The 15,543-nt window shown below is 38.6% G+C and overlaps 1 protein-coding gene across 3 annotated transcripts; it reads right to left on the reverse strand.

The window, feature by feature from the left end:
* Positions 1-4,246: 4,246 nt before the first annotated feature.
* On the reverse strand, positions 4,247-15,535 carry LZIC (leucine zipper and CTNNBIP1 domain containing). Of its 3 annotated transcripts, XM_014545468.1 has the most exons (8): positions 15,407-15,454; positions 14,734-14,896; positions 10,870-10,978; positions 9,599-9,734; positions 8,712-8,810; positions 7,348-7,443; positions 7,085-7,166; positions 4,247-6,621 (listed from the first exon to the last, which is right to left on the reverse strand). In XM_014545468.1, exons 3-8 carry the CDS (start codon positions 10,968-10,970, stop codon positions 6,563-6,565), a joined length of 573 nt encoding a protein of 190 aa, XP_014400954.1. In that variant the 5' UTR covers positions 10,971-10,978; positions 14,734-14,896; positions 15,407-15,454; the 3' UTR covers positions 4,247-6,562. The 3 variants fall into 3 exon arrangements, with proteins under 3 accessions (XP_014400954.1, XP_005873469.1, XP_005873468.1); XM_005873407.2 differs by lacking the exons at positions 14,734-14,896; positions 15,407-15,454 and adding an exon at positions 15,479-15,535; XM_005873406.2 differs by lacking the exon at positions 14,734-14,896 and having other exon boundaries at positions 15,407-15,464.
* Between the last annotated feature and the right edge of the window lie 8 nt (positions 15,536-15,543).

Raw genomic sequence — 15,543 nt, forward strand, 5'->3', positions numbered from 1 at the left:
CTCAGCCAGCCTTCCTGTGGTTCTGGGTGATGTCCGTTCCGTCTTTTAGTTGTATTTTTGAAGTGGTTGTTTGCGGCAGCAATCTCCGGTGTTTACCTATGCTGCCATCTTGGTTTCTCTCAAAATGTTTAAGATTTTAAATACAAGTGGTACTATTTAGCTTTTATACAGTTCCTTATATTGTAGTTTCAAAGTAATTTATATAGTTAATAACCATTCCTCACAAAAATGTCTACATGAATAGTTGGAAGATGACTTGAGAAAATGGGGTAAAAATTAAGTATAAGAATGGCAGAATCAGTACTAGAAATGGAATGATGAGGTTCAGGACATGCTACCCCAAAATCTGGCAACTTGGCATTTGAAGATGAAGGAATTTGAGAAGTGACAGGGGCAGGAAGGACTTTCGACTTTCCCCTGCAACAGGTCATAAAGCCTTCATGAGAGGTGCCTTCCCAATACCTGGAGGAAAGGAGAACCTTACCTCGAAGATAAGGGACACAGAGGGGAATCTGAACAAAGAGATGTTGCTAAGTTTTCCTCTGTTTACTACATTTCATATTATGATCATTATTTCCCATTGCCTTTGCCCTATCACATCTTTCCATGACTTTCCACTCTTCATCAAAGCTAACATAGCCCTGGCTGGGTAGCTCATTTGGTTGGAGTGTTGCCTTGTACACCAAAAGGTTGTAGATTCAATTCCTGGTAAAGGCACAAGTCTAGGTTGCAGGTTTGATCCCAGATTAGGGTGCATATGGGAAGTAACCGATCAATGTTTCTGACATCGATGCTTCTCTCTCTCTCCCTCCCCCTCCTTCCTATAAAAAAAAATCAATAAACATATCTTTGGGTGAGGAATAAATTTTTTTTTTATAAAAAGCTAGCATTAAAAACACTCAGGTTTGTTTCTCGGGTCTTCATTTCTTTATGAAGGCTCCCATGTCACATAAAACTTACATTAAATAAATTTGTATGATTTTCTCTTGTTAATCCAGTGGTTCTCAACCTTCCTAGTGCCATGACCCTTTAATACAGTTCCTCATGTTGTGGTGACCCCCAATTTCGTTACAAATTGAACATAATTAAAGCATAGTGATTAATCACAAAAACAATATGTAATTATATATGTGTTTTCCGATGGTCTTAGGTGACCCCTGTGAAAGGGTCATTCGACCCCCAAAGGGGTCACGACCCACAGGTTGAGAACCGCTGTGTTAATCTGTCTTTTGTTATAGGAACCTCAGCCAAGAACATAAAAGGGTAGAGGAAAGATATTTTCCCTCCCCTACAGTAGTATTCCAGCTTTCTCTCCACTTCATATTCTCCAAAACAACTTAATTACATAAATATTTTAATGAGACATACAGTTTACAAGGTTGATTAAAAGATGAGATAAAATCATAGTTGAAAGAGATCACTTAGATCAAATTGTATAGATCAGGATTATTTCCAAGCATACTATTCTAGATAGATACACAGCTGAAATAATGTTTCTAAGAACCCAGCTAACCATGATAGAGTAACAACTTTGTTTATTGTGAGGTCTATGTAAAACACAATTTTATCACTGTAAAATAAACCTCTTGGCAATGCAGCTGGATAGCTATTATCTATATAAACACTGAAGAGTCTCATTTTTTTTTTAAAAAGGATTCCACCCAATACCATTTTAGAAAATTTGACAAAAAGAGCCAAGTATTGTGTCTGCATATATCAGCCCTCGGTAAATGTCTGAGGAAAGAATAAATGACATAACTAGAAGAGGTAGCAGATAGAAACTTTCCCTGCTCCCACACTGTCATTAAGATTTTTCCAAAACATGATTTCTTCCCATAAATTTCAAGATATAATCCCCACCAGGGAAAGCACATTTTGAGTTTTTCAAACCAAAAGGGCCTAGTGCACATCCTTGTCCGGTGCTTTGATTGGAACAAAATGAACCTGGCACAATCAATCTCCCACTCTGGCAAGAGCAGCACGGTGGGAGGTCCTAAGTGCCTTGTGGGAGCGACTCCAGAAGAGGCATGCACATGAGTGAGCACATGCTCATATCTCTCACTTCTCCTCCAAGTTCACAAGTTCAAAGACGGAGCCCACATTTTCCTTTCTAAGAATGCAAAGTGGATTTAGGCATATCTACCTACGCTCCTTTATGTGGGATCTTGTTCATGCTATTTTCTTGCAGAGGAATAAATCACCATACTTTTGGCAGGATGAAAAGAAATGCCACAAGGCTGAGGCTAAGGGGCTGAGAGTTCACCTGTTTGCTCCAAATGTACACATGTTCCTTTCATGAGTAAACATGAAACAAAATATTTAAATAAGTGAGTATATGCTCAGAGCTATATAAACCAAATCTAAGGTACAATTGTCCAAGACCTGGAATAAACTTGATGTATGTCAAATTTGAGATGCTAACAAAGTTATCTATTTTTTCTTTTTAAAAATATGTGCCCTTACTGGGGATCGAACTCACAAACATGGCATATCAGGACAACGCTCCAACCAACTGAACTACTCAGCCAGGGCGGGTTATCTTTTCTTTTAAAGAAGTGGTAAAGCACCGCATTTTCTAAGGTCACAAGCAAATCAGGGTTAAGGCAATCGTTATTATCTAATCCAGGCCAAATATCTGCTTTTGCCTAAATTACCTATCTCTTTGATTATCACTGGGGATAACTGTTTCAGTTTTCAACTTGGCTTGGTTTAGGAGTATTGGAGGAGTAACACCAGGCCTAAGGGAACACAAGCCAAGAAAACATTAATCTCCTCTTACCGGAAAGAACACCTCCATGTAATATGATGATTGAATAGTAACAAAAAGCAAAGTACCCCTCCTGCTAAGACATTTTAGTTTACACAGACACAATTAAGATAACTTAGGCTCTTGCACCATGTACTGAAATTATGATTATAAAAAAAAAATCAGAAGTTCTTGTGGGAAGGCCTAAAAATTTATGGTCATAGTTGCAGTTGCCAGAAGTCAGGGCAGAGATCTGTGGCTGATGCATAACCTTACAAAGAACCCTACTAGCATTATCTCCCTCTTTTCTAATTCAAAAGAAAATTGGTGGTTCTCCTTGACCTCCTTTACAGAAAATAATTTTTTACTAGTTTAGTTATTGTCAACTGTAGTCCGCTGTCTGAGGCTGTAAGAAATGTGATCATCTCAGAGGAAAACAAGCGTTAGAAAGCTTCTAACTGGCAGCCTCAAACCTCTCAACTTGTCTAATCCTTTGCTTGCAACAGCATGGACTCCCCATTGTGAACGCTTGGGAACACTACTGACCCCTTGTGTCTGAGGCCTTTCAGCATTTTAGTCTTTTCACTTTGCTATCAGTGTGAGCAGGGAGAGAGGGGTTTCAAAAAGAAAGTCAGTCAGGAGGTCAAAAGGCCATATTCTAGGGGAATATCTAGACAGCCATAGTTTTAACCTGTGTTTTTGTGACTTAATGAAAATATTAAATGCTAGTTAACCCAGTTTCTAAACCTTTTAACTCCAGACCAGACAGACTGGGAGCAATTACAACTTGTTCAGGGGTCTGTGGGAATGCTGGCAGTTTTAATTTACATATTAATGCTGGAAAACATTTTCAGAGGCTAAGAAGAGCATTCTTTGGTCCTAATCATGAACAGAATAAGAAAAAAAAAAAGACAGGAAAGTGGTTGAAAAGCTCTAGGCAAAATGGTCTGAGTTTATTTTTTTCTGTAATAATTTCAAACTATCCATCATTTACTGTAATAAGATACCACAGCAATGGTGGATTTGTAGTCTTTTCTTTTGCCTAAGATGATCATTCTTTGGCTGCGTGTCTTCAATAAAAGACTTCACAATCAAAGTTAACAATCCATCTGTCCCAACTCCAACTCCTTCCTGAGAACAACTCATTCTATTTCTTGGTTTCTGCCTCTACCACCCACCTAGAATACTTATCTTACCACTCACAGGATAAAACAAAACACTGAAACATAGGAATTGTTTTAAATTACTAGATTTCATTAAACAGCCCAGTTGGACACTTGCTCATTGGAATTTACTTTGCTTCTTCCAGTTCTTTGAAAAAAACAAGAATTCTGTTCATGAAAATATTAGCTTGACCCAAGGATGTAAAAAAGTTAGCTGCCTCAGCATTAGTTATTGCAGTTTGAGACCTCCCAAGAGGTCTAAAACACTAGAAGATTAAATATAGCAAAATATGAACAGGAAACATAGTTTGCAAGTCATTTAATAACTACAGCTGTATAGAATTTTCAAATGATTTATTTTTCAAATTATTATTCTGAATTAAATATCGAATTTGTGAAACAAAATATATCATATGCCCTTTGTTTCTGTCCTAAGGAAGAGAGGGGAACGCACAGTAATCACGGTAATCCTGTGTGGTAGTCGGTCCTATTATCCCCACTGAACAGAAGAGGAAAAAGAGGCTCAAAAAGCTGAAGTAACCTGTCAAAGAGCACATGGCCATGATTGGCAGTGTCTTGCTAGGCACTGCAAACTTGACCTCTTTTAAAGGAAGATTAATTTTAAATTGAGTACTAGTTATTGCTTACAAAATGAATATATTAATGTGGTTAATGACAAAATATTTCACTGATGTTGGTCTAATAGAAAGTTTAAGGGAAACCAAAATTAAGGACCCCAGATTCATCTAGGCCCCTTTGAAATACAAAATATTGCTAATTTTCCTCATCCTGCTACTGGAGGGGAAGGGGAAAGCTTGCTAAGGCTTGAAACAACAGCATAGCAATGCCATTCCCAGGTACTATATCCAAAAGAGCTGAAAACAGGTACTAAAACAAGTACTTACACACCAATGTTAATAGCACAATAGCCAATGAGTGGGGGAAAAAATGTTCATCAAGAGATAGGTGGAAAAACACAATAGGGCACCCATGCAAGGGTATATTTTCCCTGTTAAAAGGAATGACATACTGATGTGGATTAACCTCGAAAATATTACACTAACTGAAAGAAGCCAGACACAAAAGGTCACATACTGTACGAATGTGTTTATATGAAATATCCAGCTTAGGTAAATCCATAGAGATAGGAAGTAAATTAGTGGTGGCTGCAGGGCTAGGAGGGAACAGGGAGTTTCTAATGAAAATGTTTTGTAACTAAACAGTGGTGGTGATCGTATAATACTGTGAATGTTCTAAATGCCACTGAACTGTACACTTTAAAATGGTGAATGTTATGTTATGTGAATTTCACCGTGGCTAAAACAAAAATATAGAATAATGAAGTAATGATGATTGGCCATAAAGCCCTAAATGAAGGGCAGATAATTTGCCTTTTCTTGGTTTGTCACAATTTCAATGAGTTTTGGACCATCATAAACCAATATATGAAAAATTACCCATTAAAAGCTCCAAATAAGGCATTCATGTATCTGAGTTCCCCTATTTTGTCTAGTTGACAAAGCACCTAGTTGAGTTTACAGTTTATATGAAGCTTTAAAGATTTTTTAATTTGTATAAAGTGCAAAGAAAAAGAGTATTGAGAAACATATGAAAGACTATAAAATAGCCAGAGCCTAGGAACAACATACATGCAAATGGGGACATCTATATACAGAGATGTAAACACTCAGGAGAGAAACCTGCTTCTCCTCAGAACGTATTTTGTGTTTCTCCAAAAACTGACTAGTAAACAGTAATCTGCAGTCACCACCCAACGGGTTTTAGCAAAGAGGTCACACACAGGGAGGGCCTCTAGCTGCCACTTCCGATTACTCCCCTGGTGAAACAACACAGGAGGTTAAGTTACTTCAGGAGACTCTCAACAGGGCTGCCATTGTTCCAAGCTCAAAACTCCAAGAGACAATAGACCCTATTCATCAGGAGAGCTTACAGGCGGGGGAATGGTCCCTTAGTGACAACTTTTTGTTAGGACATTGAATTTTTATAAACATGGACTTGTACAAATGTATGTTAATTATTTTCAAAGAACAACATAGGTTGAAAAAAAAATAAAATTCAATGGACACGAAATGGGGAGTTTGGACCCCCAAGTTTTATCCCCAACTCTCTGATGTGACTTTAAGCAAGTCACTTTCTTTCTGAGCCTCGGTTTCCTTGTTTATTAAGTGAAAATGACTTCTAAGATCACTTAGGACTCTAAAATTCTATGAACACTTATGAGGTCTATTAATGTTGTTGCTACACTATTCACTCCAACACAAGTGGGGATAAATTCTGAGCAGAAAAGAATCACTAGTTCATATCTTTCCATTTACTATCAGCACCGAAAAACAAAGAGCCTTAAAAAAACAGAAACTATTTTCTATATTCTCTTTAAACAGACAAATCATAATGAATAGGTCTAGAGATCCCTCCATCCCACCAAGTCCAGGATCACCCAGAAGACTGCCCTACAGAAAGCACAATGGTGAAGGGCACAAACAGAAGCCACGAGTATGTTTTTGTCACCTTTTCTTAGGTTATGAATACACTTGAAGAATCTCTTGATTTCTTTGCAATGACTCAAAATCCCCAGAAGAAAAATGCCATTTACAACAAGAAAGTGATCACTGTCCCAAGCTTCCACACCATGTCATTTTTTTGTTTTTTCAACCTCAAAACTTGCCAAAGCAAGAACTTTGTCTCCAGAGCCTAAGAGAGAGACACATAAATGAAAACGAAAAGGTCATTCCAAATGCATTTACAGTTCCAGGCAAAGAGGCGAAAACTTATCACATACATATTGAAACAGAGATAAAGTTCGCTTCTATTATCAGTGCATTCCCCTAAGCTTTTCCCTTGCCATCCCAGTTTCCTTCCCCTCCAACCAACAATCAGCTCCAAGGGTCTCTTATTGGTTGCAAATGGTAAAAATTTAGTTTACTTTTATATTTACATTTAGATGACAAATATTCTTAAAGCATTAGGTTATATTAACTTAATTGTTTGATTATAAAGTATTGGGAAATAAACTCAATAAAAGGGATTTATAAAGAAAACAATTCTGGTTTTACCTCTAAACTCAATCTGAGAAAGCCATCATGTTATCTCACCTACGCTATCTGTCCATCAGACAGTAATTCATGTCCAACTTTCAGAAATACGAGATACTCACCAAGGTCTGTAGAGACTTTCTCGAACTGGCTGAGAATAGCACCTGCATTTGCTGACAAGAAGGCCTCATCATCTGCAGTCAGCTAAACAAAACAAAACAAGTCCAGTGGAGTGGGTTCAAATCTAAACAGGCAGTTCTGGGAACCACTGCTAAGAATGCCTCAGGGCTATAAACTAGATCACAGATCAAGAAGTTCTGTACCAAATACTTTACACCTTTTCTTTATGGCTAATGCTATCTTATATTAAATTAAACACAGGTACCTTCTCTCCAAGTTTCCTGAGAGCTGTTAATATCTCCACTTTCTGTTGAGTGTACAAGTCTCTTTCCAGCTTTCCAACCATGAGATCTCTATCCATCTATAATGGATGAACACAAAGCATATGGTATTTAAGTTAAAAACATTCTATGCATAAAATACAGCTCTTCAGGTCTACTTCTTTAAAAAATATCCTCTAGCTGATTAATATTATAAGGAATTAAAGAAACAATTCAAGACAAACATGATAGAAATGCTATTACACAGTTCTAATAAATCTTAATGCTAATCATAACCAGTCTTAGTTACAAACTGTTTAGTAGTAGAGTTTAGGGATTAGGAATTAGTAAGGCAACAGCTTCCTTTAGAGAGGATCCATCCTCTAAGAACTTATTAAACTGAAGTGTGGTTTATAGGCTTGAATGAGGTCATTGGTATCAGGCCTCCTGGTACTTGGGTTAAATATTGCCTTTACCACTAGAAACAGTGATAGTATATACTATACATTGGTACTATTCTATGTGCTTTATATATTACATATTACATATAATATGTGCTCTACATATATTATTTCATTTAATCCTCATAACAACTATAAGAGGGAGAAACTATTATTATCACCTTTTTTTACAGGTGGGGAAATTGAGGCACAAGAGTTTGAACAAAATAACTTCTCCAAGGTCACATATCTCTACATGGAGCAGGAATACAAATCCAGGCCAGTCTGACCTAAGTTCATACTCCTAACCACTATCCTACTGAATTACCAGTGCTTGCGAATAACCATTAATGCCTTTATTACATTCAAGCTTATAAACACTTCTTCAAGTATCAGGTTTATAAAGACATTTGAAATCCTTAGGTGAGAAAGGCCACACACACACAAAGCAATGCTAATGAATTCTAGTTGGGATTTCAACTCAGAGCTTCAGAAGTAAGTAGTAAAACCTTACCAGTAGAGTTCAAGTAGAAGTGGTCAGCCGCAATTTAAACTGCCACTTGCTGTTTAACCTTCTGTATTCAAAATGAACAATAACTGCTCAAAGGACAAATTTTGACCAATTTTTAAAAAATGGACTTTTTTAGAGCAGCTTTAGGTTCACAGTAAATTGAGTGAAAGGAACTGAGGTTTCCCATATACCTCTTGCCCCCACTCACGCACAGCCTCTCCATTACAAACATCCCCCACCAGAGTGGGACATTTGTTTCAATTGATGAACCTACACTGAAACAGTTTACATTAGGGTTCACTCTTGGTGCTGTACATTCTCAACTGACCAATTTTTAAACTTCAGAATAACATGAGCAAATTGTTGGGCTAAGAAAAAAAATACACACAGCCATTGGGTCCATTTAAAGAAACTTTACCTCCGCTAACCTTGTCCGAAGCTGACCTGGTTGTTTCTTTGCAAACAATCTGATGACCTCTGGGGTTTTAAAGGCCTGGCTGATAGCTGCTTGGATAGCCTAGAAATACAAGGTGAAACTAACCAAAATATTCCAATGAATCAGATGTTGCAACTGATTGATGGGTCTTCAGTTATTAATAGGCCTTCTTCTTTTATCAAATACTGTTACAATTTTAGTTTCCATTTGCTATTTCTGTGCATGTCACTGGAGTCAAGTATATCCTATATAATAATAGCCTAATACTAGTATGCTAAGTATTCATTCAACCAAATGAATGAATATTACACTTAGATTCAACCAATCTAAGTGTAATATGCTAATGATATGCTAAAGCCGCCCAACCATTCACTATGACATGCACTGACCACCAGGGGGCAGACACTCTGACTGGTAGGTTAGCTGCCTGCTGGGGTCCAGCCGATTGGGACTGATTGAGATGGGCGAGATGGGCCGAACACACCCTGGAGCCCTCCCACAGTCCCTCCCCGGCTGGCCAACCTCCCACGTCTCTCCCCGGCCCTGATTGCGCACTGGTGGGGTCCCTTGGCCTGGCCTGTGCCCTCTTGCAGAGACCCCTCAGGGGATGTCAGACTGCCGGTTTCGGCCCTATCCCCGCATGCTAGGCTGAGGGACCCCACAGGTGCACAATGCCATGCATCGGGCCTCTAGTAACTAAATAAAGATCTGGAAGCATATGCTGTTTTATCCACAAGTGGACACTCACCTAGAACTTAAACCTAAAAAAAGGATAAATTTTCTATCTTAAATATACTTACCAAAAAAAAAAGAAAGAAAGAAGAAAAAAATGACCTAACTGTGTCATCTAGATAAGTAATTATGCTTACCAGTTGCATTCCACTTAGTTCATCTACCAAAGTCATATTTCCAGACATAATTTTCTTCAGTGAATCATTAAATTCACTTAGTTGCTCCAGCGTTTCCTTTTTGGTTTCTTCATATTCATCTGCATCAAGTTCCTCTCTGAAGTACAGTGAATATAATATATAAAATACAGAGTTCCAAGTGAAAATAACAATGTTAGTATTTGTACACTGAGACTTCAGATACATATATTTACAAAAAAATATCTTGGGGAAAAAGGCTAAAACGAAATGTCAAAATACTAATGATGGGTGTATTCAGATATTAAAAATGTGGGCATTTTGCTGCAATGTGGTTACTTTAACTAAACATTTTTCTTTTAACAAAATGAGGCACATTTAAACCACATAATAACTTCCTTTTAAGCAGTCTATAAATCAATGATATAAACTTGGGCAAGATTGCTAACATAGCGAAGCCTCACTTTCTGTATCTATAAATTGAAGATAATAATAGTGCCCTCCTTATAGGGTTGCTAGGAGCATTACATGAAATATGGAAAGTGCTTGGCATGTAATAGGTACTAGTTATTATCATTAATGGTAGGTAAAATTTTGTGCACCTTGAAATACAACAGGAATACAGTACTTGCCATTTGAGTAAGAGGTTATTTTCATGCATCAGTCAAACAAAGCATTTATTAAACACTTACTACAAATAACAACAGTTACTATTTATGGAGCACCTACTCCATCCAAGCATTTTGTTGGTTCCTTCATTTGTAGTATTTACCATGACTGAAGAGTCTTGGTCTTTTAAGTAGTCAAGACTAAAAATACACCAGAAGTCCAAGTAGAACCTTCTCAGCTTGATGCCAAGCAGGGCTATTTTATTATTTTAATAATTCTTTATTGCTGAAGGTATTACATATGTCCCCTTTTCCCCCCATTTACCCCTCTGAGCCCGCCCCCCTGCCTTCAGCACCCTATCAGGGTTATTTTAAATACTGAAGACAAGGTAGGTGTTATTATTTCCACTTCACATATATGGAAATGGAAACTTAAGTATTTTGCCCACGTTCACACTTGCTTTGTAATTAAATGAAAGACTTTCACTTCCCAGCCTTTATGACCTCAAAGCCTACATTAACTTAATTTCTCCACTAGACAAAGCACTGTGAAGAACACTACAGGAGGAGTACAAATCACACATGGGCCTGAACTCATGGAGTTTGTAATCATGCTGCAGAAAAAAGCCATTTTTACAGCGTAACAGCATACAATTATACTATTACCTGCATTCCTCCAGATCTTGTAATTGCTGCATTAGTCTATCCAACTGTTCTTCTAAATTCTGCTTTAATTTGCTTGTCTCTGTCTTTCCTCTGGAAGCCATTTTAATCCCTAAACAGAAAAATAAACCCACATACAGTATATAGTTGGCTATCTAAAATGATTCAACATACCAGGAAAATTTTAAATAGGCTATACTCTTTCTTAGCTATAGGTGTGGGAAATATAGTTGTGCAAAGAAAACCTCAATTTATATATAAAAGTTTAAACTCACCCCAAAAAATGCTTGGCAGTTTTCTTTTTTTTCTAAGTGTTTTCATCTTAAATATTTCTTAAAATTAATTTTTTGAGAGAGAGGAAGAGAGGGAGAGACAGAAACATCGATGCAAAAGTGTAACATCTATCAGTGGCCTCCTGCATGCTCCCTACCAGGGATGGAGCCAGCAACCAGAGCATGTGCCCTGATCCCTGACAGGGAATTGAACTGGCAACCCTTTGGTGCATGGGATGGTGCTCAACCAACTGAGCCACACTGGCCAGGGCCTGGCAATCTTCTTAATTGACTTGATGAATTAATTAGAAGTCTTCACTAGTGGGTCTATCTCACCTTAAACAGATTTGATAGATGAAAATACAGATTTATAAAGAAATAGGTCAGGTGTGAATACAGATTCATTATAATATTCTTTTTCATTCTTAGTATGTTCCAGGACTTAGAACACTCCTAGGCCCTAGCTGGTTTGGCTCAGTGGATGGAGCATCGGACTGCGGACTGAGGGGTCCCAGGTTCGATTCTGGTCAAGGGCACATGCCCAGGTCAAGGGCACATGCCCAGGTTGCAGGCTTGATCCCTAGTAGGGGTGTGCGGGAGGCAGCCAGTCAATGATTCTGTCATCATTGGTGTTTCTATCTTTCCCCCTCTCCCTTACTTTCTGAAATCAATAAAAATATATTTTTTTAAAAAAAGAACACTCCTAGTATTATCTTGCTGGTCGTATGTGTATTTACCTAATATCGTGTGGGCATGAACAACTTTTGATATGAATTTCTTCTTTGAAAATGTGCCCATTTTTCTACTGGATTGTATTTCCTTTACTGACTTATATAAGATGGATACAAAGACTTTGTATTTATGTTGCAAATATTACCTCTTGTCTCCCGACTTTAAATTCTACTTATGATGTTTTTATCACAATAATTACTTTTAATGGTCAAATCTATCTTCTCCTTAAGTCTTCTTCGTCTGTGCCCCATGAAAGCAGGCCCTAACTATCTCAGGATTTAAAAATATATTTTTTCTATTCTAAAACTTTTATATATGTATTTTTAACATTCAGCTCTTTAAGCCACCTACATTTTTTGCTAATGCTGTGAAGTTAGGGGTCTTTTATTTTCTTTCAAATGGATAGTCAATTGCCCAAACACTGTTTACTAGTCAGTATTCATTTATGCCACCTTTAACGTACTCAATCGTGGCTCAATAGTTTGTTTCATTGATAATATTCTGGTCCTAAGGCATTGCCTTGCTATTTTAATTTTTATAGCTTTAGAGCTGATGTATAATGATGACTGATAAGAAGTTGCTTTTATTACTGTGGGTTTCTTCCCCCCAATAACTCTTGGTTATTTGTGTGCATTTCCTCTTTTAGATATGTATTTCCAGAATAAATTTAGATGAATTTAAAATCAGTCTGTCAAGTTTTCTTAGAAATTAAATTGAGCCCTAACTGGCTTGGTTCAGTGGATAGAGTGTAAACTTTCAGATTGAAGGGTCCCAGGTTCGATTCCAGTCAAGGGCACATACCTCGGTTGCAGGCTCAATCCCCACATGGGAGGCAACCAATCGATGTGTCTCTCTCACATTGATGTTTCTCTCTGTCTCTCCCCCTCCACCCTCTCTAAATATCAATGGAAAAATATAATCGGGTGAGGATAAACAATAAATAAATAAATTCAATTGACATTTTGACAGGGCTTACATTTAAGTTAGACACTAATGTGGAGAAAACTCGTATCCTTGAAATTTGAATCTTCCTATCAAGCAATATCTATTTTATTTAGGCTTTCTTTTATACTTTTAAAAAAGAAAATATTTTTTCACAAAGGCCTTGAATTGGCTATTCTTAGATATTTTGTATTTTTTGTTAATATTGGGAATAGGGTTTTCATTATTATAATTCCTGATTATTGCTGATGTAGAGAAGAGCTACTGATTTTGGTGTTGATATTGTATGCATCTAACATTTATAGCGTTTAAGTTTTTCTATTTATAAAAATTAAACTTACATTCCTTTCGGGAAACACATATGGCATAGTATTAGGTATAAACCATTCATCGAAACCTAAATCCTAGGGTAACATATTAAAACATTTAAAATTTTCCTAAACATAATCATTATCAGACAATTTGATATATGAACTTCAGTGAAGAGAATTCCTTACATCATATTCAAAGTAGAATTTAATCAGTGAAAATCTACTCTTACTATCTGCCATATCTCTTAAAACTAAACAATCTACAATCATTAATAACATGTAAATGTAAATGAGTATAGGCAGAAGTGTAATTTATGATAGCTATGCCTCATGTAAAATTTCTCCTGGAAATACATATTTAAATTTTATTTTAAATCTGTTGTATTTTCCAGTAAAATTCAAGGCAAACCTGAGATAAAACCGAAAGTGTCTTTTCAGGATTAATTTCCTATAGTCTAACCATGCTGGACTACTTGCTATTTCAGAAAATGCTATGAACTTTCATCCTTCTCTTGGGAGCCTGCATTTTTTTCTAGCTGACAAGCCCAAGTCATTCAGTCTTAAGGGTCTAGCTCAAGTCCACCTCCTGCATGCCTTCCTTGGTTACCCCCACTCACTAGGTTGTGAGTTATTTGAGAGTAGGGATTTTGCTTTCTCTTTATAAACCAGCATCTGGCACAACGCTGCACACACAAAAAGTACTGGATAAATAATTGGCAAATCAATTATGAAAAGAGGAGTCTTTTTTTGTGTGTGTGGCTGTTGGTTTTTGTTGTTGTTGTTAATCCTCACCTGAGGATATTTTTTCCATTGCTTTTCAGAGAGTGGAAGGGAGGGAGGGGGAGAGAAAGAGAAACATCAATGTGAGAGAGACACATCAACTGGTTGCCTCCCGCAGGCGCCCCCACTGCAGGGCATGGAGGGAACCAGCTACCCAGGTATGTGCCCTTGACCCAGAATCGAACCTGTGACCCTTCCATACGCAGCCTATGCTATAACCACATAGCCACACTGGCCAGGGCTGTATTCCACATCTTATTCTCTATTTACCACTTTTTTCTTCCTTGAATTATATGAGTTCATTATAGCGTGTTTTCTGTGTCTTCCTCTCCAACTGTAAAAGTTCTGAAAGCAGAAAATTAGTCTGATTCTGCTTAGCCTCGATACTCAATAACTGGATGAAGTGTATAAAGGCACAACATATTTTAGGGTGGTAAAGCTATTCTAAATAAATTCCAGAGAAACTTTAAAAGCCTTAACCTGGCGCTACATTGAGATTTACCCCAGAAAGATTAACTCGCTGGCACCATCTAGCATTCAATAAAGGTGGTGCACCTTTTACCAAAAACTAATCTGGAGAGGAAACTACTCGTTCATGCTCACTTGTCTCTTTTTTTAAAAAACAAAACAAAAACCTTTTTTATTTATTTCAGAGAGGAAGAGAAAAAAACATCAATGATGAGAGAGAATCGTTGGTTGGCTGCCTCCTTGCACACCCCTTACTAGGGATCTAGCTGCCACCCAGGCATGTGCCCTGACCTGGAATGGAACTGTGACCTCCTGGTTCCTAGGTTCTCACTCAGCCACTGAGCCACGCCCACCGGGCTCACCTGTCTCTTATCACTCTGGACTCTGCACAGTGCTGACAGGTCTCAAATTGCATACACCTCCAGCTCTTGAAGTCCCAGTGTCATAAGCTTGAGGAAAGTGACACTGCTCATCAGAACTACAAGAAGCTCGACGTGCAAACAAACCACCGTGGGGTGGAGCTGGCTGGGGAAAGAAAAACCATTTGCAAGTAGTTTTTATTCACTAGGTATAATCTTGGCCTAAAGCAGTCCAGATAGCTCCCACTGGAGCCGCCTGCAACTGAAACACACCCTCCTCTTTCTAGGAAGACATCCAGGAGGCCTCGTGGGGGGGAAGGGGGGGACAGCCTTTCTGAGATGTTTCCTAGTGCGGGCGTTACTGAGGAAAACCCCCGCGCGGACTCGCCTTGAGGGAAGCTGTCAAACCCAGAAGGGCACAGAGAAGTAAGGGCGGAGAGCACCCCTTTCCCGTTTCCGGCTGGAAGAGAGCTGCGTTTGGACCTCAACCTTCCGGACGCGGTCAGGGAGCAGCCCCGGCCACGGTACCAAATCCTGTCTCCACGGGGGAATTTGAAGCTCCCGCACGCGGGTCCTGCGGCGGCCGGGCTCGACTAGGCCCCGGTTGCCACCAGAGGTCGCCGTGAACCCAACACCCCGAAACTTTTCGGCCCTCCCCGACCAGAACCCGAACGACCTCTTCAGGATTTCGGGGCTCCCTCTCCTTCTCAGGCCCCTGGTCCTCAGAGTTGAGAGCCAGGGGCCCCGCCTGCTAGTCGTGGGCTGGCGGACGCGCGCTGGGGGAGCACTTCCGCCGGACGTACGCACTTCCGG

The sequence above is a fragment of the Myotis brandtii genome, unplaced genomic scaffold (assembly GCF_000412655.1).
Source record: "Myotis brandtii unplaced genomic scaffold, ASM41265v1 scaffold410, whole genome shotgun sequence".
Lineage (NCBI taxonomy): Eukaryota > Metazoa > Chordata > Mammalia > Chiroptera > Vespertilionidae > Myotis > Myotis brandtii.

Excerpts from the sequence above, each read along its gene's own strand:
- LZIC (XM_005873407.2), bottom strand. The coding sequence starts at position 10,970 with ATGGCTTCCAGAGGAAAGACAGAGACAAGCAAATTAAAGCAGAATTTA. Across the intron at positions 9,735-10,869 it reads CAAGATCTGGAGGAATGCAG|AGAGGAACTTGATGCAGATG; the intron begins GTAATAGTATAA and ends ACTGTACTTCAG. Across the intron at positions 6,622-7,084 it reads GAAAGTCTCTACAGACCTTG|GCTCTGGAGACAAAGTTCTT; the intron begins GTGAGTATCTCG and ends TCTCTCTCTTAG.